Raw genomic sequence first — 22615 nt, 5'->3', positions numbered from 1 at the left:
ATAGCAGGTTGTAAAAGTAAAGTGGTTGGAAATAACCTACATGCCCATTAATAGGGGATTTTAGTGTGTTTACACAGTAAGATTGCCTGCAGCTGAAACAGTAGGAAAATGCTTTGTGTGTGTGTGTGTGTGTGTGTGTGTGTGTGTGTGTGTGTGTGTGTGTGTGTTGGAATCAAACCTAGGGCCACAAGCATGATCTTTTTTTTTTTTTTTTTGCGGGGTTGGGGTGTGAGGGAGAAATTCCATAGTCCTGATGCATAATCTTTCCAACATCCTTTAAGTGGACAAACTTAAGAAGCAAAACTGTGTTGCTAGGAAGGTAGCTCAGTGACACAATGCATACTTACCCAACTCAATCCCCATACTAGGAAGGAAGGAATGGAAGGAGAGAAGGAAAGATAGGCAGTCAGTGGTATAAGGCTATGTATGTATAACGTTATTATTAGCATAATGGAGAAGAAAAAACTTTCACATTTGGTTATATATGTGTAAAAAAAACCCGTGGAAGGATATCCAAGAAAGCAGCATTAGTGCTTATTTGTGAATCCATGTGTGAGGGTGCAGGCAGACACTTGAGTATCTATCACTGCCTAACAAATGACTCCAAATTGAGCAACATCAAACAAGTTCTACCTCAGTTTCTGCAGGTTAGAAACTTGAGAATGACTTCATTGGAGGTACTAGCTCAGAATCTTTCACCGGGTTTTGCGATTTTGACCAGAGCTGTAGCTAACCGAAGACGTTGCTACAGCTAGTAGATGAGTTTCCCAGACAGACCTTGCAATGGACTATGGACCGAGGCTTACAATACCTACCCACTTGGATCTCTCCCTTAGGCTTCTCGAGTGGCTTCCCCCAGAATGAACGAGGGGGAAGTGGCAGTGGGGGACTGCGAAGACTTTTATGACCTAACCTGAGAAGGCGGGCCACATTCTATTCTTGCCCCAAACGGGGCGGTGGTTGGTGGGGGGATGAGCCCTCTCATTTGAAGGGCTGAGAATTTGCTGGCGTATCTTCAGTCCTGCGTGGAACATCTGGATGAACAGGGACAGTGCTGGGGAGATTTTCATTACATTCTTTATACGCTTTTTGGAACCCTGCGGGAGGGGGGGGGGTGAGGAGGGGTCAGTTAGCATCCTCACCGTCCAGCTCTGGGCTGAGGGGAAGTTCCAGCCAGTGGACTGGAAGGGGAAAAACCTGTCTAAACACTGCCTGATCACGACTTTAAATAGTCTCGGACGGCTCACAGTGCCAGCTCTGTATAATGCTTTGCCTTGTCCGCCTCTCTCCTCTTCCACGCCGCCTCCTCCCCCGGATTCGCTGTCCGGGCCCGGGTGTGACCGCGAACGGCTAACTGGAGTTGAGGGCGAGCCGGTGCGTCGCGGACGCGCCCGGGGCCGGCCAGGAAGGCAAGGTTCCCACGGGAACGCTGAGACTCCCCGGCCCGGAGTCGCTCTTCCGCCCCACGACGCCCTCTAGCCGGTCCCGGGGACCCCGGCGCCCGGGCGGGGCCCGCACACGGCCTAGGCTGGGGAGCGAGCGAGCGGGGTCCTCCAGGGCATGGCGTCCGCCTGGCGGGAGGAGCGGCCTGGCCCTGGGTGCAGCCGGGACGGCGACGGCGACGAGAGAGGGGGACACGTCACCGTGCGGGGACCGGGGACCGAGGACTCCCGGCGGAAGTGCGCGCTCGCCAGCCTGGGAAGGAAGAGCGGCCGGCAGCGTAGGCGACGGCCGGACGACCCGCCCCCTCCCTCTCGACCACTTCCGGCGCCGTCGCCCCGCCCCGGGCCGGCGCTGCCACATCCCCGGTGACGTCATCCGGGGCCGCCATATTGGAAAGGCGCCGCCGCCGCCGCCGCCGCCGCTGCCCCCGCTCCACCGCTCCACCGCTCCGGTCGCGTCGGGCCGCGGCCGCTGGCAGGAAGGCGCTGCTCTCCCGTTGCAGGGACGTCCGGCTCGCCTGCTTCGGCCCGCCCCGTCTCCCCATGACTGCCGGCGCCGCAGGTCGTCGCTCCGGCGCCCGGATCTAACACGGAAGCCCGGGGCCGGGGCGGCGGGGGGCGGGGGCGCGTCGGAAGGGGAGCCCGGGTCGCGTCGCGCACCCCGCGTGGGTCCGGCGCGGCGCCTCGGCCGGAGCCATGACCTCGCTGACCCAGCGCAGCTCGGGCCTGGTGCAGCGGCGCACCGAGGCCTCCCGCAGCGCCGCCGACAAGGAGCGGGCGGCGGGCGCCGGCGGCGGCGGCGGCGGCGAGGAGGACGCCCCGAGCCGCCGCGACGAGCCGGACGACGACGACAAGGGCGACTCCAAGGAAACGCGGCTGACCCTGATGGAGGAGGTGCTCCTGCTGGGTCTCAAGGACCGAGAGGTGCGGCGCGGCGCGGCGGGGCGGGCCGGCGGGGCGGCGGCGCGCCCCGGGCGGGCTCCGGGGGGCGCGGGCCCGCGCACCTGCCCCCCTCGCTCCCGGGCCCCGCGCCTCGGAGCGCCGCTCTTGACCCGAGGAGTGCTGGAGTTCATTGCTTCCCAGCGGGGCCCTGGCGCTTCCCAGATCCCCTCGCCCTGCAGCAGACTGCGTGGATTTCCTTTCTTTTCCTCCTCTTTTCCTATTCCTCCCTTTTCCCGGTGTACAGTCTTCCTATTTCGACCCCCCCCCCCCCCGACTGTCTCTACTTCTTCCTCGCTTTTTCCTCCTGTTGATCTCACGTAGACTCTAGGTTTCAACTTGAACCTGGAGACTGGCGGGTCGATCGAAACGCCAGGACCACCAGAATTACTGAGTTCCAAAGGTTTTACAACCTCCGATTTGCTTGCTGGGCAGTTATCATCACTTCAGTTAAAGCATCCTGCTCGAAAAATTTGGAGGAGAAAGTTAGTTTTACTGAGTGAAGTTAAAACTCGAAATTCTCTTAACTCTCAGTGCAACTTTTTATGGGAGCTTGGTTTTAGGCGAGAGATGATTTTTTTCCTGTTGTTAAAGTTTATCAGTTTGAGTTTCTTGTCTTGAGAAGTTCAGTCTTGTTTTGCTGTTTTAAGGAAACGGTTTTTCTTGAAGTGCTCGAAATACCAGGTGTGATTTGCTAGAAGGTCTCAAAGATATCCCAGGTTTAAGTTCGTAGACACTTGTTTCTTGACTTTTGAAAATAATTACAATCCCTCCCTCATCTAGGAATTTCACAAGAATTTGAAAAAAATGAGTACGTTGGTCATCCGTACTTAGCCTTTGACTCTATGGTTAGCGTTTTATGCTGTTTGATTTTCACATATCCTTCCGTCTACAAAGAGCGATTATTATTATTTTTGTCGGTCGTGGATCTTGAACTCTGGGCCTGAGTGCTGTCTTCAGCTCTAGGATAGTGCTCTAACACTTGAGCCGCAGCACCACTTCTGCCTTTTTCTGTAGTGCTGAGGAATCGAACCCAGGGCCGTACGGCTTGCGAGGCAAGCACTCTACCACTGAGCCATCTTCCCAGCCCAAAAGAGCGATTAAGACAGGCTTGTGGACAGACATGTTTGGACATTTTATTTTATTATTTTTATTTTTGTCAGTCATGGGCCTGAACCCTGGGCCTGTGTGCTATCCCTCAGCTCTTTAGCTCAAGTCTAGCGCTTTGACCACTTGAGCCACAGCGCCACTTCTGGCTTTTTCTGCTTATGTGGTGTTGAGGAATTGAACCCAGGGCCTCATGCATGCAAGGCAAGCACTCTACCACTAAGCCACCTTCCCAGCCCCATGTTTGGACATTTTATATAATTAACACATGATATAGCCAGTGAGAAACTTGTTTGGTCTATAGACTTTTATCCTCTAAATTTTTTGTCTTCTGACAAAAAAATTACCTCTATAAAACATATCTTCCTAGTTCCATAAAACTCACCAACAGTTATTTTTATATGGCTCTTTGTGGCCACCTGATGCTTAGAAATCTAATGTACTGAAGTTTACCTTGATGCGTGGGCCTTCTGAAAAAAAACCTCAGTTTCTCAGGTTTTCATAACAGTCAACTTGAAAAAAGTTGGTGTACCTCTGGCTGTAAAAGAAGCTGGGGATGTGGCTCAGTGATAGAGTGCTTGGCTAGCATGCATGAAGCCCTGGGTTTGATTCCTCAATACCATATAAACGGAAAAAGGTGGAAGTGGCTCAAGTGATAGAGCACTATCCTTGAGCAAAAGACGCTCAGGGACAGTGCCCAGGCCCTGAGTTCAAGCCCCTGGACTGGCCAAAAAAAACAAAAGGCCCCACTACTTGTTTAATTTCTGAGTTGTGATGATGAAAGCAGCCTGTGTGTGACTTTGTTTTTTGTGCTGTGGGTGGAAAAACACAGTTTGAGTGAGTCCTGGTTTCAGACAAAAAGTATTCGACTTGATTTTTTTTTTTTTCTTTAATGCTCCATAGTGGAGTTTTGGTAATAAACATGTTTTAAGAGTTTCTTGGGGAGTTGAGGGAGATGAAGCAACATTACTAAGATTATGGAAACCTTTGAGAAAATATGAGAAAAACAAAATGGAGAAAGGCCTCTGGAATAACAGTGTACTTGATAGTTTTTGGTACTTCCATGTGGATGAAATAGCAAAACTAAAAGAAACAAAAAACTAAATTAGCTCTTAGTGTTAAGTAAGGAATTATGATGAGAAAGTACCTTTCTGATTTTAAATGTGTTACTCTAAATGATTAATCTAATGTTAATAGATATTTCTGTGATTGGATCTCAGGGAGATAAAGAATTTGTTGAAGTTTAATGGTACTTGAACAATTTAAGCAATTTGAAGTTCTTTGATGGCAGGTAATTGAAACCATCTGTTGTGTGTTCCTTTTGTATCAATAGTGGCTATACAGCTAGTTGTTGCCAAGGTCCAGACACTAGCTAAATCAGACTTGTTTTTGTTGCCGATTTCAACAACTGCATAGGGTTCCCCCCCTTTCCTGAGGCCCCCTCCCCCCAATTCCAGAGACTTGGTTGGGATTTTGCATTGCCTTAGATTTTGGCTTTAGAGTTTAGCCTTTGTGCTTTTCCTTTCCTCACATATTTAAGTAATAGTAACCAATTTATCTCTCCTTGGGAGGTTCCCAGCTTATATCACTTCTCTTAGGGGGCTGGAACTTTTTTTTTTTTTTTTAACCATAGCCCTAGGCTCTTAACAGAATGTCCAACTTACTAAATTTATTAACAGGTTCTAAACTTTAGCCATTAATATGCAGCCTAATAAATTATTTTAACAGCATTCATTTTGTAATATTTAGAGACTTTTTTTTTTTTTTTGCCAGTCCTGGGGCTTAAACTCAGGGCTTGGGCACTGTTACTGAGCTTCTTTTGCTAAAGGCTAGTACTCTACCACTTGAGCAACAGCCCCACCTCTGGCTTTTTCTGCTTATGTGGTACTGAGGAATTGAACCCAGGGCTTCATGCATGCTAGGCAAGCAATCTACCACTAAGCCATATTCTCAGAGACTTTTTTTTTTTTTTGGTCAGTCGTGGGGCTTGAACTCTGAGCCTGGATGCTTTCCCTCAGCTCTTCAGCTCAAGGTGAGCACTCTACCACTTGAGCTACATCGCCACTTCCAGTTTTCTGGTGGTTTATTGGAGATAGGAGTCTCACGGTCTTTCCTGCCTGGGCTGGCTTTGAACTGCGATCCTCAGATCTCAGTTTCCTGAGTAGCTAGGATTACAGGCATGAGCCACCAGCGCCTGGCTATTTAGAGACTTTTAAGATGTTAATTTTAAATTTAGGCAAGTAATTAATATTGGTCATACATGCATATGTAATGTAAAATTACACAGTATATACTTACATATACGTATATAATATGTTACGTATAGTTTATTATATATAACGTATAATACACTATACACTTATGTATAATGTATATTATACATATATAATGTTATTTGATATGTGATCAACCATCAGTTTTAAGAAAATGCTGAGTGGTAGAATTAATTTTAATTAAAAAAAGCCCTATTAATATTTTTTTGGCAGGGCTAGGAAGATGGCTCAGTGGTAGAGCGCTTGCCTTGCATGCCTGAGGCCCTGGGTTCGATTCCTCAGCACCACATAAGTAAAATGAAAAAAGCCAGAAGTGGCGCTGTGGCTCAAGTGGTAGAGCGCTAGCCTTGAGCTGAAGAGCTGAGGGAAGGCGCCCAGGCCCAGAGTTCAGGCCCCACGACCGGACCCCCTCCCCCCAAAAAATATTTCTTTGGCTCTTAAAAATGTTCTTTTGGAAAATAATAAACCTGCAGAACATGTGCCTGTGATCAGTTTTTTGTTTTTGCCAGTCTCGGGGCTTGAACTCAGGGCCTGGGCACTGTTCCTGAGCTGCTTTTGCTCAAGGCTAGCACTCTACCACTTGAGCTGCAGCTGTGCCACTCCTGGCCTTTTCTGTGTATGTGGTACTGAGAAAGCAAACCCAGGGCTTCATGCATCTAGGCAAGCACTCTACTACTGAGCCACATTTCCAGTCTCTGTGATCTGTTTTTACAAATGCTGTTGAAACAGTTTCTGGAGCAAGAAATGGAATATGCCCACCTATCCAGAAGCCTCAACAGATTTTCTTTTCCTTCCCTCCTCACCCCTCAAGAGTAATCAGTAATTTAGCTTTAGAATTCAGCATAGATTAATTTTGCGTAGTTTTTTTTTGAGAGGTGGGGTGGGTAGAGTTGGTTGTGGAGCTTGAACATGGGTGGGGGGGGGGGGCGACAAGAGGGGAGGGAAGTCAGTTATGGAGCTTGAACTCAGGACCTGTGCACTGTTGGTCCCTGAGTTCTTTTGCCCAAGGCTAGTATTCTACCATTTTGAGCCACAGATTACTTCTGGTTTTCTAGTAGTTAATTGGAGATAAGGGTCTCACAGACTTTCCTGCCCGGGCTGGCTTTGAACTGTGATCATCAGAGCTCAACCTTTTCAGTAGCTAGGGTTCTAAGACATTTTGGCAACTTCCATTTTTTTGCTGGAAGTTAGTTAGAGATTAAACTCTGGCAGATTTGTCTGTCTGAGCTGACTTTATTTATTTTTTTTGGGTCCGGTCGTGGGGCCTGAACTCTGGGCCTGGGCGCTGTCCCTCAGCTCTTTAGCTCAAGGCTAGCACTCTACCACTTGAGCCACCACTTCCGGCTTTTTTCTTTTTGCTTATGTGGTGCTGAGGAATCGAACGCAGGGCCTCGAGCATGCAAGGCAAGCGCTCTACCACTGAGCCACCTTCCCAGCCCTTCTGAGCTGACTTTAAATCCACATCCTCAGATCTTAGACTCCTGAGTAGCCAGGATTATAGGTGTTACTTATGTTTGTTGTAATCCACGTATTGAACATGTTAGTGCCAGTCTCTTTGCTAGATGCTGAGGTGCCAGAGGAAAATGTTTTTACCCTTCAGTCTACCTAAAAAAACAGATTGGCAAATAATTTTAGTAAAATTACTGACTTTAGTGGAAATGTTGTGTGGAATAGGGAAATAGGGAAGTTATCTGGTCAGGAACTGCAACAAAAATGCCATGTTTGTTTTGTTTTTCTCCTTTTGTGCTAGGTTTGAACCCAAGACCTTGCACACATGCTGGCATGTACCACTGACTACATCCTTACCTTCCTCTTTAGCTTTTAAATTCCCTTTTCCTCACCCTATCCTTCCCTTCCCCTTGCCTTCCCACTCTTGATTTTACTATGTAGCCCAGGCTAACCTTGAACTTAGGACATCCTGCTTCTGCATCCTGTGTGCAGTTACTGACCATCATGTCCAGCCTGATTACTTTTTTCTTTATTGTTGGGTCTTTGCTGTTAAGACCATATCCTGGAGGAGGCTGAGAGTAGTGCAGGATGTGGGAACAACAGCTAAGAAAATGGTACAAAACTATAAAACTGAAATGTTTATACAAAAGCTTTTTGTTAAAGGTTGGTGGGTGCAGAGATAAAAACAAGAGGGCTAGGAAGTTGGCTCAGTGGTAGAATGCTTGCCTTGCATGCCTGAGGCCCTGGGTTCGATTCCTCAGCACCACATATGCAAAAAGAAATAAGCCGGAAGTGGCGCTGTGGCTCAAGTGGTAGAGCGCTAGCCTTGAGCTGAAGAGCTGAGGGACAGCGCCCAGGCCCAGAGTTCAGGCCCCACGACCGGACCCAAAAAAAAACAACAAAAAAAAAACAAAAAAAAAACAAAACCCACAAGAAACATGAAAAGTCTTAGTCTCTGCAAGTTATGGGAAAAACAAGACAGGAGAATTCATAAAAGTCTAGCATTACCCTTAGCCATGTCTAGTAGAAAGGGTAAATGTTCATTTCAGAGGAAGTGTCCACTTATGCTAAGGCCTGAGGGGAGCAGAGTTTAGCTGAGCATTGCATTAATTGTAGAAGGAAGGTAGGAGATGGAACAAAACCTTCCAGGGAATTGTCGCCATAGAGTCATAGAGTAGTTAAAATTTTTTTTTGGCAGTGTTGAGCATTGACCCTGGTACCTTATGCATTCTAGGCAAGCATTCTGCTGAGCTGCATCCCTAGCCCACAGAAGTTTTGAAGCTGATTTGATTGGAAATTGATTTAGAGATTGAGATTTGATCCTCCACCTCCCCCCCATCTTGGTATCAGGGTTGGATCTGAATTTGGGATAATTTTCTCTGCTGTTGCTCTACCACTTGCCTCCAGTTTTTTGTTAGTTCTTTAGTCTTTTCTTCCTGGACTGACCTCAGACCTTGATCCTCCAGTCTCAACCTCCTGAGCTGCTAAGGGGGGAAAAAAAAGAAAAAAAGAAAAAAAAAGGTATGGCTGGGGGCTCATGGCTCATGCCTCTAATCCTAGTTACTCAGGAGGCTGAGATCTGAAGATCTTCAGCCCAGGCCTGTGAGTCTAATCTATCTATCTATCTATCTATCTATCTATCTATCTATCTATCTATCTATCTATCCATCTATCTATCTCATTCCAAGCCTATGAGACTTTTTTTGTCAGTTTCAGGGGCTTCAACTCTGGGTTTAGGCCCTGGAGTGCTCTACCACTTGAGCTACAGCATCTGTTCAAGTTTTCTGGTGGTAAGAGTCTCATGGGCTTTCCTGCTGGGCTGGCTTTGAACGACAATCCTCAGATCTCAGCCTCCAGAGTAGCTAGGACTATAGGTGTGAACCACTGGTGCCTGGCTTTTTTTTTTTTTTTTAAATCATTTCATACTAAAATTCTGGTCATTCTCTGTTCTCTCTTCCCCTCAGTCTCTAGTAACCACTATTTTGCTGTCTGCCTCTAGATTTCTAGCTGCCTCATACATGGGAATCAAATTAGAGTTGCCCTTTTGTGTCTCATTCTACTTAGCATAGTATTTCAAGGCTTATTCATATTGTAACATCAGATTAAGGCTGAATATATTCCATGGTAAGTTTATATCACATATTTATCCATTTACAGGCATTTGAGTTGTTTTTACTCACTGGCTATCTTATCTGGTAAGAGGACAGAGTTCTTCTGAAGGGAGGAGATTCTTGGCTTGATCTGTAGCGTAGATTTGAGAGGAAGGGACAGACATGTCTATCGGTGGAGGAGTGGAATTTGTGAATGAAGGATGGCCAAAAAAAACCTTGCCAAAGGATAGAGAGTATTTCTAGGGGGGAAGATACTGTTTTTATTGTTATTTTTTGGATCAGTTCTGGGACTTGAACTCAGGGCCTGGGCACTGTCCCTGAGCTTCTTTGGCTCAAGGCTAGGACTGCCACTTGAGCCACAGCACTACTTCTGGCCTTTTCCATTTATGTGATACTTTATACATGCTAGGCAAGCACTCCACCGCTAAGCCACATTTCCCCTCCACCCCTCCCCTTTTTTTTTTGAGACAAGGTCCAGGCCAGTCTGGAGCACCTGGGTTTAAGTGATAGCCTTGCATCAGCCTCCCAAATGCTTAAAGCATTCTGTGCCTATTTGGAGATTAAAAATTTTGAGCACAGTTTTGGATTAAGTTGGTTGTGATTTGACAGACATGAAACTTACATTCTAGACAGGATATGTAAGAAAAACATATGGGAGAGAAAATTATTTGCTCAACCAAAGAGTAAAATCAGAGTTGTCTAATAAGAGCTGACTTAGAGGAAAATTGTCTAGAATAGGGAAAATGAGTCTTGGCAGAGGACTTTATAAACAAAAGCAGTTACTTTTTAAAAATTTATTTATAGTCATTTATTTTTTGGCCAGTCCTGGGCTTGAACTCGAGGCCTGGGCAGTGTTCCTGAGCTTCTTTTGATCAAGGCTAGGACTCTATCATTTGAGCCACAGCACTTCCGGCTTTTTCTATTTATGTGGTACTGAGGAATCAAACTCAGGGCTTCATGCATGCTAGGCAGGCACTCTAACACTAACACTAAGCCACATTCCTAGCTCCCAGTTTGGGTTTTAAATGTACCTGTAATATAAATTGGATTTAGGAAGACTTCTTTTGAGTTAGAAAGGATTAGTGATAGAAAACTAGGAGCATATAAAAAATTTACTATCAGCTAAGGTCTTTGGCAAATACCAGGGGGCTAGGGTTCTTGTATTTTATTTTATTTTTTTTTAAACTTTTAAATTTTTTATCTTGTTATTATATAAGTGATATACAGAAGGGTTACAATTACACAAGTCAGGTAATTTATATATTTTTGGACAATGTCAGCCCTTCCCTTGCTCTATCCCAGTTTTTCCCTGTTGTCCCCAACCCATAGTTGTACAATTCATTTTCAACATGGTGTCTAGTGAGTCCCACTGCAGCATTTGTTCACCCTTTGTTCCTCCATTTCTGTGCCCCCCTCACAGATAAATGAACAAGCAAGACAAAAAGAAAAGAAAACAGCAATGAAAAAAACCTCATTGTTTACATTCCCAGGAGTTCATTTTGATAAATATTATTTTATATGATCAGATACTGATTTGATTTTTATGGGTGAATATTTTATCCACAAAGCAAAATAGTGAGTGAAATAAGAAATAAGTATGTTTAATATTCCTTTGTTATCAACTATAATATCTAGGTCAAGTCAAATTTTTCCTGTATTTTTGGAAAGCCACATCTAGCTCATAAGCCTACTTAAGATGATTTGTACCCCTTGAGCAAAGGTATGTTCAGCAACAACAGCAGAATGAGCACAGGTTGACAGACAGGCTAGAGTTTGCACATTTCTTGACTAGAATAATGAACACTTGTTGGGTTCAGCAGAGCTCTTCATCTTTCTCAATCCGGGTTCTTGTATTTTATAAACTATACCCCATTTGACAACCCTAGCATTTTACTACCCACTAGAAAAGCTGACTGGTAGGCAAGGGTGTAAGTTTCTACCCAGTTTCAAAGTAGACAGGTATCCTGTGGGTTATTAGATAGGCATGCTTATGAACCATTTTTTTTTTTTTAAATTAAGTCCTGGCTTTGATTACTTTTGAAGGACCAAGCACAAGTGACCCATTTAGGATCTACACCATCCCTCCTTATCTGAACAGTTTTTTTTTTTGGTCGGTCGTGGGGCTTGAATTCTGAGCTTGGGTGCTGTCCCTGCACTCTTCAGCTCGAAGCGAGAGCTCTACCACTTGAGCCATAGCACCACTTCTGGTTTTCGAGTGGTTTATTGGAGATAAGAGTTTCACAGACTTTCCTGCCTGGGCTGGCTTCTGAACAGTTTTTTCTAGCTGCCTCTGGGTGTTGCAAGGACAAGGCTTTGTCCCAGGGGTGTCTTTTCCTTGCTGGGATGATACTCCAGTTGACATTTCTTTTGTTGGTCACTGGCCCAAACTCAGGGCCTGGGCACTGTCCCTGAGCTCTTTTGCTCAAGGCTAGCACTGTGTCCCTTGAGCCACATCACCACTTCCAACATTCTGCTGATTAATGAGAGCTATGAGTCTCACAGGGACTTTTCTGTCTGCCTTTGAACTGTGAACTTGTTGATTACTGGTGTGTACCACCATGGTCAGCCAGGCATTTTTGCTTGTTGCTGGGATGATGTGTCCCCCCGTTGGCCAAATTTCACTGATGGAGGGGAGGTGAATGTATTTCCCAATTGAAACAACAAGGTGATCAATAGAAATAGCTTTTAGAGCGGGCTTTTCTGGAACAGTGAAGATTAAATCTGACAAAGTTGTAAGAGTTATCTATCCCACTGTGGGCCTGGTTGTAATTGCTATAAGATCAAATCTGTAAAAGGCAAAACTGTCTACCCATTGAGTTGTGAAACAGTAGCTAATTAATTATCTTTTCTTAATTTTTAACTAAATATAGTACATTAGGGTACTAATTGAAACCAATGTTACTAAGCCAAATCTTTGTGATTCAAGGAAGAATGCAGGAAAATGGCTCTGTATCAAAGGCACCTGACATCCTTGGGAAACAGACATTAGATAGCAAAAATGGCATTCGAGTTAAAAAGGTGTTCATTGGAAGACCTTGACATAAACAAATGCTTAAGTGGACTTTGGTAGTCTTAATTTCTCCCTTCTCCTTTTTGAAACATTTAGAACTATTCTTACTTCCTAAATTTCCTTCATCCAGGAAGCCATTTGAAATCCCCCTTCAAAGCCAGACTCCAGACAAAGCCATTTTTAATCCACTTTCCAAAGATTTTCTTTGCTAACTTCTTTTTGCTTTATACTCCTATTGCTTTAGTTTGTATGTATGTATTTATGTATTTATTTTTGGGTCCGGTCGTGGGGTCTGAACTCTGGGCCTGGGCGCTCTCCCTCAGCTCTTCAGCTCAAAGCTAGCACTCTACCACTTGAGCCACAGTGCCACTTCTGGCTTTTTTCTGCTTATGTGGTGGTGAGGAATTGAACCCAGAGCTTCATGCATGCGAGGCAAGCACTCTACCACTGAGCCAACTTCCCAGCCCCTTTAGTTTGTATTTAAAATAACCTCTACAAAACTTAACTAAGGTTCCTCTTTAATGCAATGTAATAATCCTGTGAGACATTTGGTAACCCCAAATCAGATGACCTTCTTTGTAGTTTGTTTAAATCCACTCATTTACTATGTGGATTAAGTTTAAGGTCCCCCTCCCCTTTTAAAATACCATGCTGTTTTTGCATATTAAAATGCCAGATTTTGGACACATTTATACACCCCCCACACACATACTCATACACACACACTTGCCCAGAGGTCTTACAGCATGCAAAAATCAATACTGGCTGTAAGTTTTCTGGAATTCCAGTGGCAAGAGATACTTTTGCACTATAGAACCAGGTAGTCAGTGTTAGAAAAATTAAATACTTTTGTTAGCAAACAACTTTTACTCATACAGTTAACCAAGATCTAGATGCTTTGCTAGCTAGCAAGGCACATGAGCGCACGGATGAACCTTTGAATACCTTTTAGATGGAGGAAAAGCAGACTTAGAGGGAAGGGTAGGTGTCCATGAAGCTAAATCCTTAGCCCATCACATGGCCTTATTCTGTTTTAAACACATTTTGAACTAGAGCATTTTACTTACCAATTCCAAACTGCCAAAGTTAACTAGGGGTGAGAACCAGCACTGCAGTAGCCCATGCCCTGCCTCCAACTGCCTTTGTGCCCAGGATATACAGCCCCAGGCCCATGATCCCATTTGTATGCTGGAACTTTGACTCCCTCACCCAAAGAGATATCTAAAGAATAAGGAACAATGACACAGAAAGCAAGGCTGTATATTACAAACTGGTATCAGTCCTTAAGCAAACAGAATGAGACAAGACCAAGACAAACACAAAAACCAGTCTGCTGGCTGTCCTCATCCAGGATCTCCTTCCTTAGCAGAGCCCCAATTCTGCTGGGAGGCCTGATTAACACTGGATCTCCTTCCTCAACAGAACCCCAAACCCCTCTGTTGTCACAAACCTTGAGGGCCTGATGGAGTGGAGGGGTGTCTTGAGCATGTTTGTTTCTTATACCAACAGTTAGAGATGGATGGACCCCCAGAAAATAGAAAAATAAAAACCAGACAAACAGAAAAAGAAATATTCCAGAAGATTCTTAAGTGACTCCAAGAAGATTGACTCCAAAAAGATTTAGTAGCATGTCCAGTGTCCATGATCCTGACTGTTAGAGTGGTAGAAGAGCCATTGGGCCCTGAGAAAAGTCTCAGAGGGCAGCTGCCCTATGGAGTCTCCTGTCCTCTAGCAGCCCAGATTACCGAGGCTATTTGCCATTGTGGCTTCAAGGACCCCAAGTGTCACCTCCCTGGCACTGGGATCTCTCTGGGGCCTCCAAATGTTATACGGGAGTTCAATTGTGAGATACAAAGAGGTTATATTTTAGAAGGTTGAATCAAGAGTCTTTATTAGAAAGACAGCAACTGCAGGTCAACACATATCTTTAAAAAACTTGCAACCCTTAATACACTTAGCACTGCTAGAAAACAGCCATGAAAGCCGGGCGCTGGTGGCTCACGCCTGTAATCCTAGCTACTCAGGAGGCTGAGATCTGAGGATCACAGTTCAAAGCCAGCCTGGGCAGGAGAGACCGTGAGACTCCTATCTCCAATCAACCACCAGAAAACCGGAAGTGGCGCTGTAGCTCAAGTGGTAGAGCGCTCGCCTTGAGCTGAAGAGCTGAGGGACAGTGCCCAGGCCCAGAGTTCAAGCCCCACAACTGACAAAAAAAAAAAAAGAAAACAGCCATGAGAAAAGGAGAGGAAAGAACAAAAACAATACCAACAAACCAGATCAACTCCAGTGGACAGCCGAAATGGGACACCATGATGACCTGAGAGAGCCAGGAGAGATAAGGCATGATGCTGTTAATATACTTAAAAAAATGTATTTATATGGTGCTAGTGATTGAACTCAGGACCCTGCTCTCGAAAGACAACCTTCTACTACTTGAGCCATACCACCAGCCCTGTTAGTATACTTTTAAAAACACAATGGTTAAAAATTTTATTTGCTTGGGGCTGGAAAGGTGGCTCAGTGGTAGAGCGCTTGCCTTGCATGCATGAGGCCCTGGGTTCGATTCCTCAGCACCACATATGCAAAAAGAAAAAAGCCGGAAGTGGCGCTGTGGCTCAAGTGGTAGAGCGCTAGCTTTGAGCTGAAGAGCTGAGGGACAGCGCCCAGGCCCAGAGTTCAGGCCCCACCACCGGACCAAAAAAAATTTTTTTTATTGGCTTGACAGGCAGTGTTTGCTTATACTTTGTCTTGTATAGTGAAGTGATCAGTAGCCAAGGTGGAAAGAATATGCATAAGGCTTTATTGTGTTTTCAGAGGGCTGAAATGCAGCATGACAAGATCAGTCATTGAGCAATTAGATCTTGGGAAGCAAGAGCCAGGGCTTTGGGGCTACAGAGACCAGTTTCACCTCTGTCTATAGGTCATGTAGTGACATCCCTGAGCTTAAGTTTCATTATCTTGTGAATTGGGAAAAATAACATCTACTTTACAAGGTGTTCTAAGAATCAGACATGATTCGCATCAAATGCTTAGCAGTTTTTTACATTGGGTAGACAGGGTAGGTCCTCTGTATATGAAATTTTTTTTTTTTTTTTAGTTGGTCTTAGGGCTTGTACCTCAGGGCTTGGCTGCTGTCCCTGAGCTCTTTTTCACGCAAGGCTAATGCTCTACCACTTTGGGCTACAGAAGTGGCTTAATTGGAAATGAGAGTCATGGATTTTCCTGCCTGCGCTGGCTTTGAATCATGATCCTCAGATCTCAGCCTCCTGAGTTGCTAGGATGACAGGTATGAGCCCCCAATGTTTGAATGGACTGGTTTTAAGTTTTTAAAAAAACTTAATAGAAGGTAGGAGCCGGTAACCCCTGCTTTTCTGGGGCTCAGATCTAAGAATCATGGTTTGAAGCAGTCTAAAGCAGATAAATTGAGAGAAAAGTGGATGTGTGGCTCAAGTGGTAGAGCACCAATTGTGAGCAAAAAATCTGAGATCATGAAACCCTGAGTTCAAGGCACAGTATCAGGACCCCCCCCTCACTTCTCTCCTCCCCCTGCAAAAAAAAAAAAAAAAATAGAATTTACCTTGAAGAGGGAACAGGAGAGGGATAGGAGTGGAGGAAAAGGTAAGTTTATTTTCCCTTATGTACTTCTGCTTTAATTTTTCCTAAACAGAGTGCCTCAGATGTCTCAGGATGTGTGTAAATTAGCCAATGAGCCAGTGAGCACTAGTACATTGAAGGACTATTTAGCTGAAGAGGAAGCTATCAGTGAACCTGAGCAGGAGCAGCAAGTAGAAAGTTGTGTAGAAGCCAAGGGGACGGGAATGTCAGCAGCATCTAATTTTGTGAAGCAGATAAGTGAAGTATTTTTGAGCACTGAATCAGGTTGTCCTGGATTGGGAAGTAGTAGATTCTTTGGTTTTGACTGTAGTTTGCCATTAGTATTAAGGAGGTAGGGCAGGGGTTGGTCCTGTGTCTCTCTCTTACATGATGGACAAACTTGGGAATTTTTCAATGTCAATAGGTGTTGGTATGTATACAAGAGATTTAAAGTATTTTTGGGATGGCAGAAGGTACGAGTATTAACACTACCTATCAATTAGTTGTACAAGTGCATGCAATTTTCATATGTCCATTTATGTATATAGTGAATCTTGATCGGATTCACTTGCTTCCATTTTTCTTTCTCTTCCTTCCCCTATTCATATCTGTCTCATTGGGTTTCTTAAAATATTAACTCATTTGCATTGGCTTACCACATGTGTTAAAAGAGTTAGTGCTAATTTGACTTCAGTTTACAACTTCCTTGTAGTGTTTTTATTTAAAGATACACAGTCAAGAGCCGGGCTTCATTGCTCATGCCCTAAGACTCTTAGCTGGAAGAGAGGTAGGAGGATTGTATGAGCCTAGGAGATTAAGAACAACTTGGGCTGATGAGATCCTATTTCATAAAAAAAAAAAGTGTATTCAAAATAATGTATTCTAAAGTAAGGTAAAGTAGTTTAATTTCTCTGTGATTATATTTTAAGTGACAATATGCTTAATGATTCATTTTCATTATATAGGAATACTTTTTTGTTTTTAATATATAAAAATAGTTATACTACCATTGTTCTTTCTACCCCTTTGTGGCCTACCTTTATTGATAGCTCTTAATAGATTGTTCTCTTTATCAATATGAAATGACCTTCTTTGTCTCTTACTGATTTGTTACTGTTTGCTTTTGGGCTGTATTTGATTGTGAAATCTTTTTTTGTCTTTTCACTTCTAAGCCTATGTTTGTCTTTGCCAGAGAGATACATTTCTTTTTCTTTTTTTCTTTTGTTTGTCATGGGGCTTGAACTCTGAGCCTGAACCCTGTCTCTCAGCTCTTCAGCTCAAGGCTAGTGCTCTACCACTTGAGCCTTCTGGTGGTTTCTTGGAGATTAGAGTCTCATGGACTTTGCTGCCTAAGCTGGCTTTGAACTGCAATCCTCAGATCTCAGCCTCCTGAGAAGCTAGGATTACAGGTGTGAACCACTGAGATAATTTATTTTAGACAACAAATGGTCAGATCTTTTAAATCTAATGTACCAATCTCTGTGGTGAATTAAGACCATTAATATTTAAAATTACTATTGAAAGGTATGTAATAATTCTTGCCATTATATTGGTCTTGTGTAGTGTTTGAATTGCCATTACTTCTTACTTGCTTATCTATTCATCCAATGAGATTTACTTCCCACATTTTCATGTTTGCATTTATCTTCCTCTTCTGTGTCCAGCATTTCTTCAATCGTCAGCACTGCTTTAGTGATAGTAAATTGCTTTAGTTTTTGTTTATCATGGAAAGTTTTTATTTCTTTAATTATGAAGGATAACTTTTCTTTTTATAGTAATGTAAGTTGGCAGTTTCTTCTTCTAGGACTTGAAATACATCATTCCCTGTCCTTGAGAATCTTGCTGTTCTGTTGGAAGTGCCCTTTACAGATGACTTGGTATCTTCTCTTACAGATTTTTTATTATTCTTTTTTTGTTCTCTGTGTGTGATGGTTTAACTATGTAGGGAGATTGTATTCTGGTCTTGTCTGTTCTGAGTCTTAAAGCTGCTCTATGCCACATGCCATCTCTTGAGATTTGGTAAGTTTTTTACTATTTTGTTGATACGTTTCTTAGTCCTTCTATGCCTATGATTCATAAATTTAGTCTTTTAATGATAATCACAGAGGTCTTGCATGATTGTGTTTCCTTAGTTTTTTTATTTTTATTTTTATTTTTTTTGGGTCCAGTTGTGGGCCTGAACTCTGAGCCTGGGCGCTGTCCCTCAGCTCTTCAGCTCAAGGCTAGCGCTCTACCACTTGAGCCACCAGCGCCACTTCTGGCTTTTTTCCCCCCGCTTATGTGGTGCTGAGGAATTGAATCCAGGGCCTCATGCATGCAAGGCAAGCACTCTACCACTGAGCCACCTTCCCAGCCCCTGGCATGCTTTTACTAGAGAAGATTCTCTTCTTTTTCTTTGTGTACTGGGAGCAGCCACAGAGAACTTTATAAACGACTTGTCAAGTTCACATTTGTCCAGCAGGCCTTTTAGTTTGTGTCCCCAGGGGCAGCAGGTGGCCAACCTTCAGGGTGGTCCCTGAATATATCAGCAGGTAGGGGGAGCACTGAGTTCTGTACTGGTTAGGTAAAGAACTCAGGGACCTAGGCAATCTACTTGGTGATCTCAGTGCTTACAAGCACGTCCAGCAGTTTACTTCCCTATAACTGGTGGAGGCTGTGGAAATTTGTCATTCAGAGGATTTAGGTTATCAGTTCTGCCTGGTAGCAAATACACACTAGTTTACATTTCCTAGAGATTACTCTCTCTGTTGTTTGGATAAGTCCTGATAAGTCAAGTTTGGACTTAGACTTTCAGACTTACCTAGCAGTCCATACTTGTCCAGGGAGGAAGGAGGGGTAGGGGTGGGAAGCAGGTCCTGGAGGCTTCATGCTTTATTTCAGTTGCAGCCTTAGGTAATTGAACTTTATTGCCAGACTTCTGGCTGCTTGAACTTCTAATACCACAGCAGACCCTCTCCACCTCTTGAGACCATCGTCCACCCATACTCCATGACCTGGTCTTGCATGATTATTCCTGGATTTCTCAGTCTCAGCTAGTAGGCTGTCTCTCAAGGTGACATTTCTGTAGGTCTCCAGTGTAGGGGACTTGACAGAATGTCTTCACTGAGTCTAGCTTTCCATAACAAAGCAGTCACTTTCTTAACAAATCCTCACACCAGTTCAAGGCTTGTGGGAGGTGTGGGGATTTTCTTGTGACTAGAATTGCCAGTCTGTTGCTAGGGCCATCTGGATTACTTTGTGATTGTGTCTTCCATTTTTCTCTCCTTCTGAGAAGCTGTGACAGGCTTTGGAACTGTTTGCTGCTTTTTTCTGTTGCTCATTTCTCTAGGCTTTTCTACTTTCCTGCTATTTTTTATTTCTGTACAGACTATAGTCTCTCCTTACCTGACTTATTCATGGAGTCAGATGCATCCATGGTTTCTAATTGGCCATTTTGCCACACCTTTATTTCTGACTCCAAATGAAGATCATACTGTGTATGTACTACTTTATATCTCATATAAAATATATATCATGAGCATTTCCCCATGTTGTACCTATTTTTTGGGGTAGGGGATTTTACTATTACATTTTCATATGTTTGCACTGCATTCCAATCATACCCCTTTATGACTCTAGGTGGAGGGGATTAAACTATGGAGGTTGAAAATATGAATAATGTGAAATAGATTATTTGTAACTATGGAAATAGAACAGTGTAATCTGTTGAATTCAGTTGAGATCTGTTTATAGCCCTATATTCTTTTGAGATTGGATTGCTGTGCTTTTTCCTCCAGACCCTGTTACCCTCTTTTGAACTGTATTGGGAACCTGTTACAGTCTCTGTTTTCTGAGGCTGTTGGCAGCAGCTTCAGATTCCGAACTTGGACAGATAATTTGCCTTCTGGTGTAATGACTGGTTGACCAGTATCTCTCAATGCCTAGCTGTGTACATTCCCCTCCTCTAGCTGTTCTTGATCATCCATTCTCTTCCATTCTTTTTCTCAGGGCCAGACATGATCCTTTTACTACTTGTTTCTCCATACCTTAGGAACATAGCCATTCCATTTGTTCATGGGTGGCCTGTACATTGTATGTGTGTTTAAAATATATGCTTCTAGCCGGACACTGGTGGGTCATGCATGTAATCCTAATTACTCAGGATACTGAGATCTGAGGCTTGTGATTCAAAGCCAGCCCAGGCAGAATAGTCCCCATGAGACTCTTATCTCCAATTAACCACTCAATAACCGTAAGTGGTGCTGTGGCTCAAGTGTTAGAATGTTAGATAGCCTTGAGCACAAAGAGGCTCAGGGACAACACTCTGAGTTCAAGCCCCATAACCAATCAAAAAAAAAATTGGGTTTTTAAATTTTGATAGCAAGGGATAAATGAATGTTTTAATTCTCCGCAAGACCACATTGGTTAGGTTATTTTTCTTGAGTTCCTTAATTTGCTCACTTGTCCTTTTATTAAAACACTATAATCTATCCTAGCACTGGTAGCTTACTCCTGTAAGCCTAGCTATTCAGGAAGCTGAGATACAAGGATTGTGGTTCAAGACTAGCCTGGGCAAGAAAGTCTCTGAGACTCTTAACCACCACTTACCACCAGAAGACCGGAAGTGGTACTGTGACTCAAAGTGGCAGAGCACTAACCTTGAGCAAAAGTGCTCAGGGACAGCACCCAGGCCCTGAGTTTAAGCTCCACAACTGACAAAAAAAGCTATAATCTGTGATTATTAACTGAGTATCCTGAAGCTTACTAGCTATAAAATTACCACAGCTTAGTAAAGCATAAAGTAGGTTGTATCTAAAACTGACTTCAAAACTTATTTATTTGGTCTTTTCTGTAAGAGTACATTGAAAACACACAAAGCTAAAAACTTACTGTACTTTTTCAGTATTTAATCATAGGAAAACATAAAAAATGGAAGACACCACGTGACTTTAGCTAAAATCATTTCTATTTTTGATTTTAGGTTCAAGGTAAATGAACTGCTTGTTTTCTTTTTAAATAGGGTTACACATCATTTTGGAATGACTGTATATCATCTGGATTACGTGGCTGTATGTTAATTGAATTAGCATTGAGAGGAAGGTTACAACTAGAGGCTTGTGGAATGAGACGTAAAAGTCTTTTAACAAGAAAGGTAAGAGGATTTCTAAATAAAAGGAGGTTATACTGCTTAAAATGAAAAATAATCCTTAAAGGAAAATTTTACAACTGCATTTGGTGGATTGTTTCCATATCCTTTTTTGCATTCTTGCATTCATCCCTGATGAGTATGTAGTTCACGGTTGGGATTACTGACCATTGCAAACTCACATAATTAAAAAGATGCTCAACTTGCTTTTGCTGCTTTTGGAAGCCTTAAGTTTGAAGGACTTGACAAAACTTAAAAACAACCCAAAACAGTTATTGTGCAAATTAGGTATCCAGAGGCTGTTGATCTTACAGGCACACTGTAATTCAGGCTGCTTCTCTACTGTGAAGGTATGGGTGGGTAATGTTTGTGGTAAAATATAGGTGATATTGGCTAGTTCTTAGAACTTTTAATCTCAATCTAAATCTCAGATATTCAAGACTGTTTCTCCTTCTATCAATGGTGTTTCTTAGCGGTATGGTGTTTTAAACTTTTTTTTCCTCTAATACATTATACTAATAAATAAACTAGGCAGTGACTGTACTGGTGAGCCCCCTCTACTCTTTTTTTTTTTTTTTTTGCCTGCCCTGGAGCTTGAACTTGAGGCCTGGGCAACCATCCTTGTGAGCTTTTTGTTCAAGACAAGTGCTGTATCACTTGAGCCACACATCTGCTTCCATCTTTTTGGTCGTTAATTGAAGATAAGAGTCCCATAGACTTTCCTGCCTGGGCTGGCTTTAAACTGTAGTACTCAGATCTCAGGCACAGGAGTAGTTAGGATTACAGCCACCAGTACCTGGCTGCACCTAGTTATTTTTGAGATTGGAGTGAATGCTTGGATTTTGATCCACCTGTTTAAGGTTTCCTAATGTAGGTAGAAGGACAGGTGTACATCCACCTTCTTTTGAAATGGAATCTTATAACTTTTCTTCCTGGGCTGTCCTGGGAACTTAAACCCTCCTAATTTCAGCCTTTCATGCAGCTGGGATGACAGGGACACACACTGGCACCTAGCTGCTTCAGTTATTTTTGAGGTAGGATTTTGTGTTTATGCTTAGGAGAGCCTGGACAAATTCTTTCTGTGTAGCTGAAATGATAGGTGTGTACCACAATACCCAGCTATGGAGTGTTTTCCAGATCTCTGCTTCCCAGGTAGCTGAAATTACAGGGATAAACCACTTCATACTTTTAATTTATATGCTATAGAGAATAATTATCTTGTAGGAAAGAAAAGCATTAATGTAATCATGAAAAACTATATGCCAAAAAGTAAGCATTAGTGGATTGTAAGTAGGTGGTTCGGTGGTAGAGTGTGTGCTTAGTATGTGTACCCCTGGGTTCAATTCCTCCAAAACATAGTATTTTAGTCTCCTTCCCCCCCTCCCCCTTCCCACTCCTTGAGATGGATGTGACTATAGTGCAAAGCAAGACTGAAACTTGCTTTGTAAACCAGGTCTGACCTTAAACTTTCCCATCTTTCTGTCTCAGGTTCCCTAGTGTTAGGATTATGGGTATGTGCCATAGAAAATATTTTGCATGGGAGTTTTATTTTGGAATTTGTACTT

General features: G+C 43.4%; 1 protein-coding gene across 1 annotated transcript in view; it reads left to right on the top strand.

The window, feature by feature from the left end:
• Positions 1 to 1810: 1810 nt before the first annotated feature.
• Positions 1811 to 22615, top strand: part of Golph3 (golgi phosphoprotein 3) — a 33094-nt gene continuing 12289 nt past the window's right edge. The window contains exons 1-2 of the mRNA XM_042690642.1: positions 1811 to 2366; positions 20925 to 21056. Coding sequence (XP_042546576.1) covers positions 2139 to 2366; positions 20925 to 21056 — 360 coding nt within the window. The 5' untranslated portion in view covers positions 1811 to 2138. The remainder of the gene's footprint in view (positions 2367 to 20924; positions 21057 to 22615) is intronic.

The sequence above is a fragment of the Dipodomys spectabilis genome, unplaced genomic scaffold, assembly GCF_019054845.1.
Source record: "Dipodomys spectabilis isolate Male_0828 unplaced genomic scaffold, ASM1905484v1 ptg000138l, whole genome shotgun sequence".
Taxonomy (NCBI): domain Eukaryota; kingdom Metazoa; phylum Chordata; class Mammalia; order Rodentia; family Heteromyidae; genus Dipodomys; species Dipodomys spectabilis.
The sequence above is the reverse complement of the archived record's forward strand: the minus strand, read 5'-3'. Positions and strand labels throughout refer to the sequence as shown.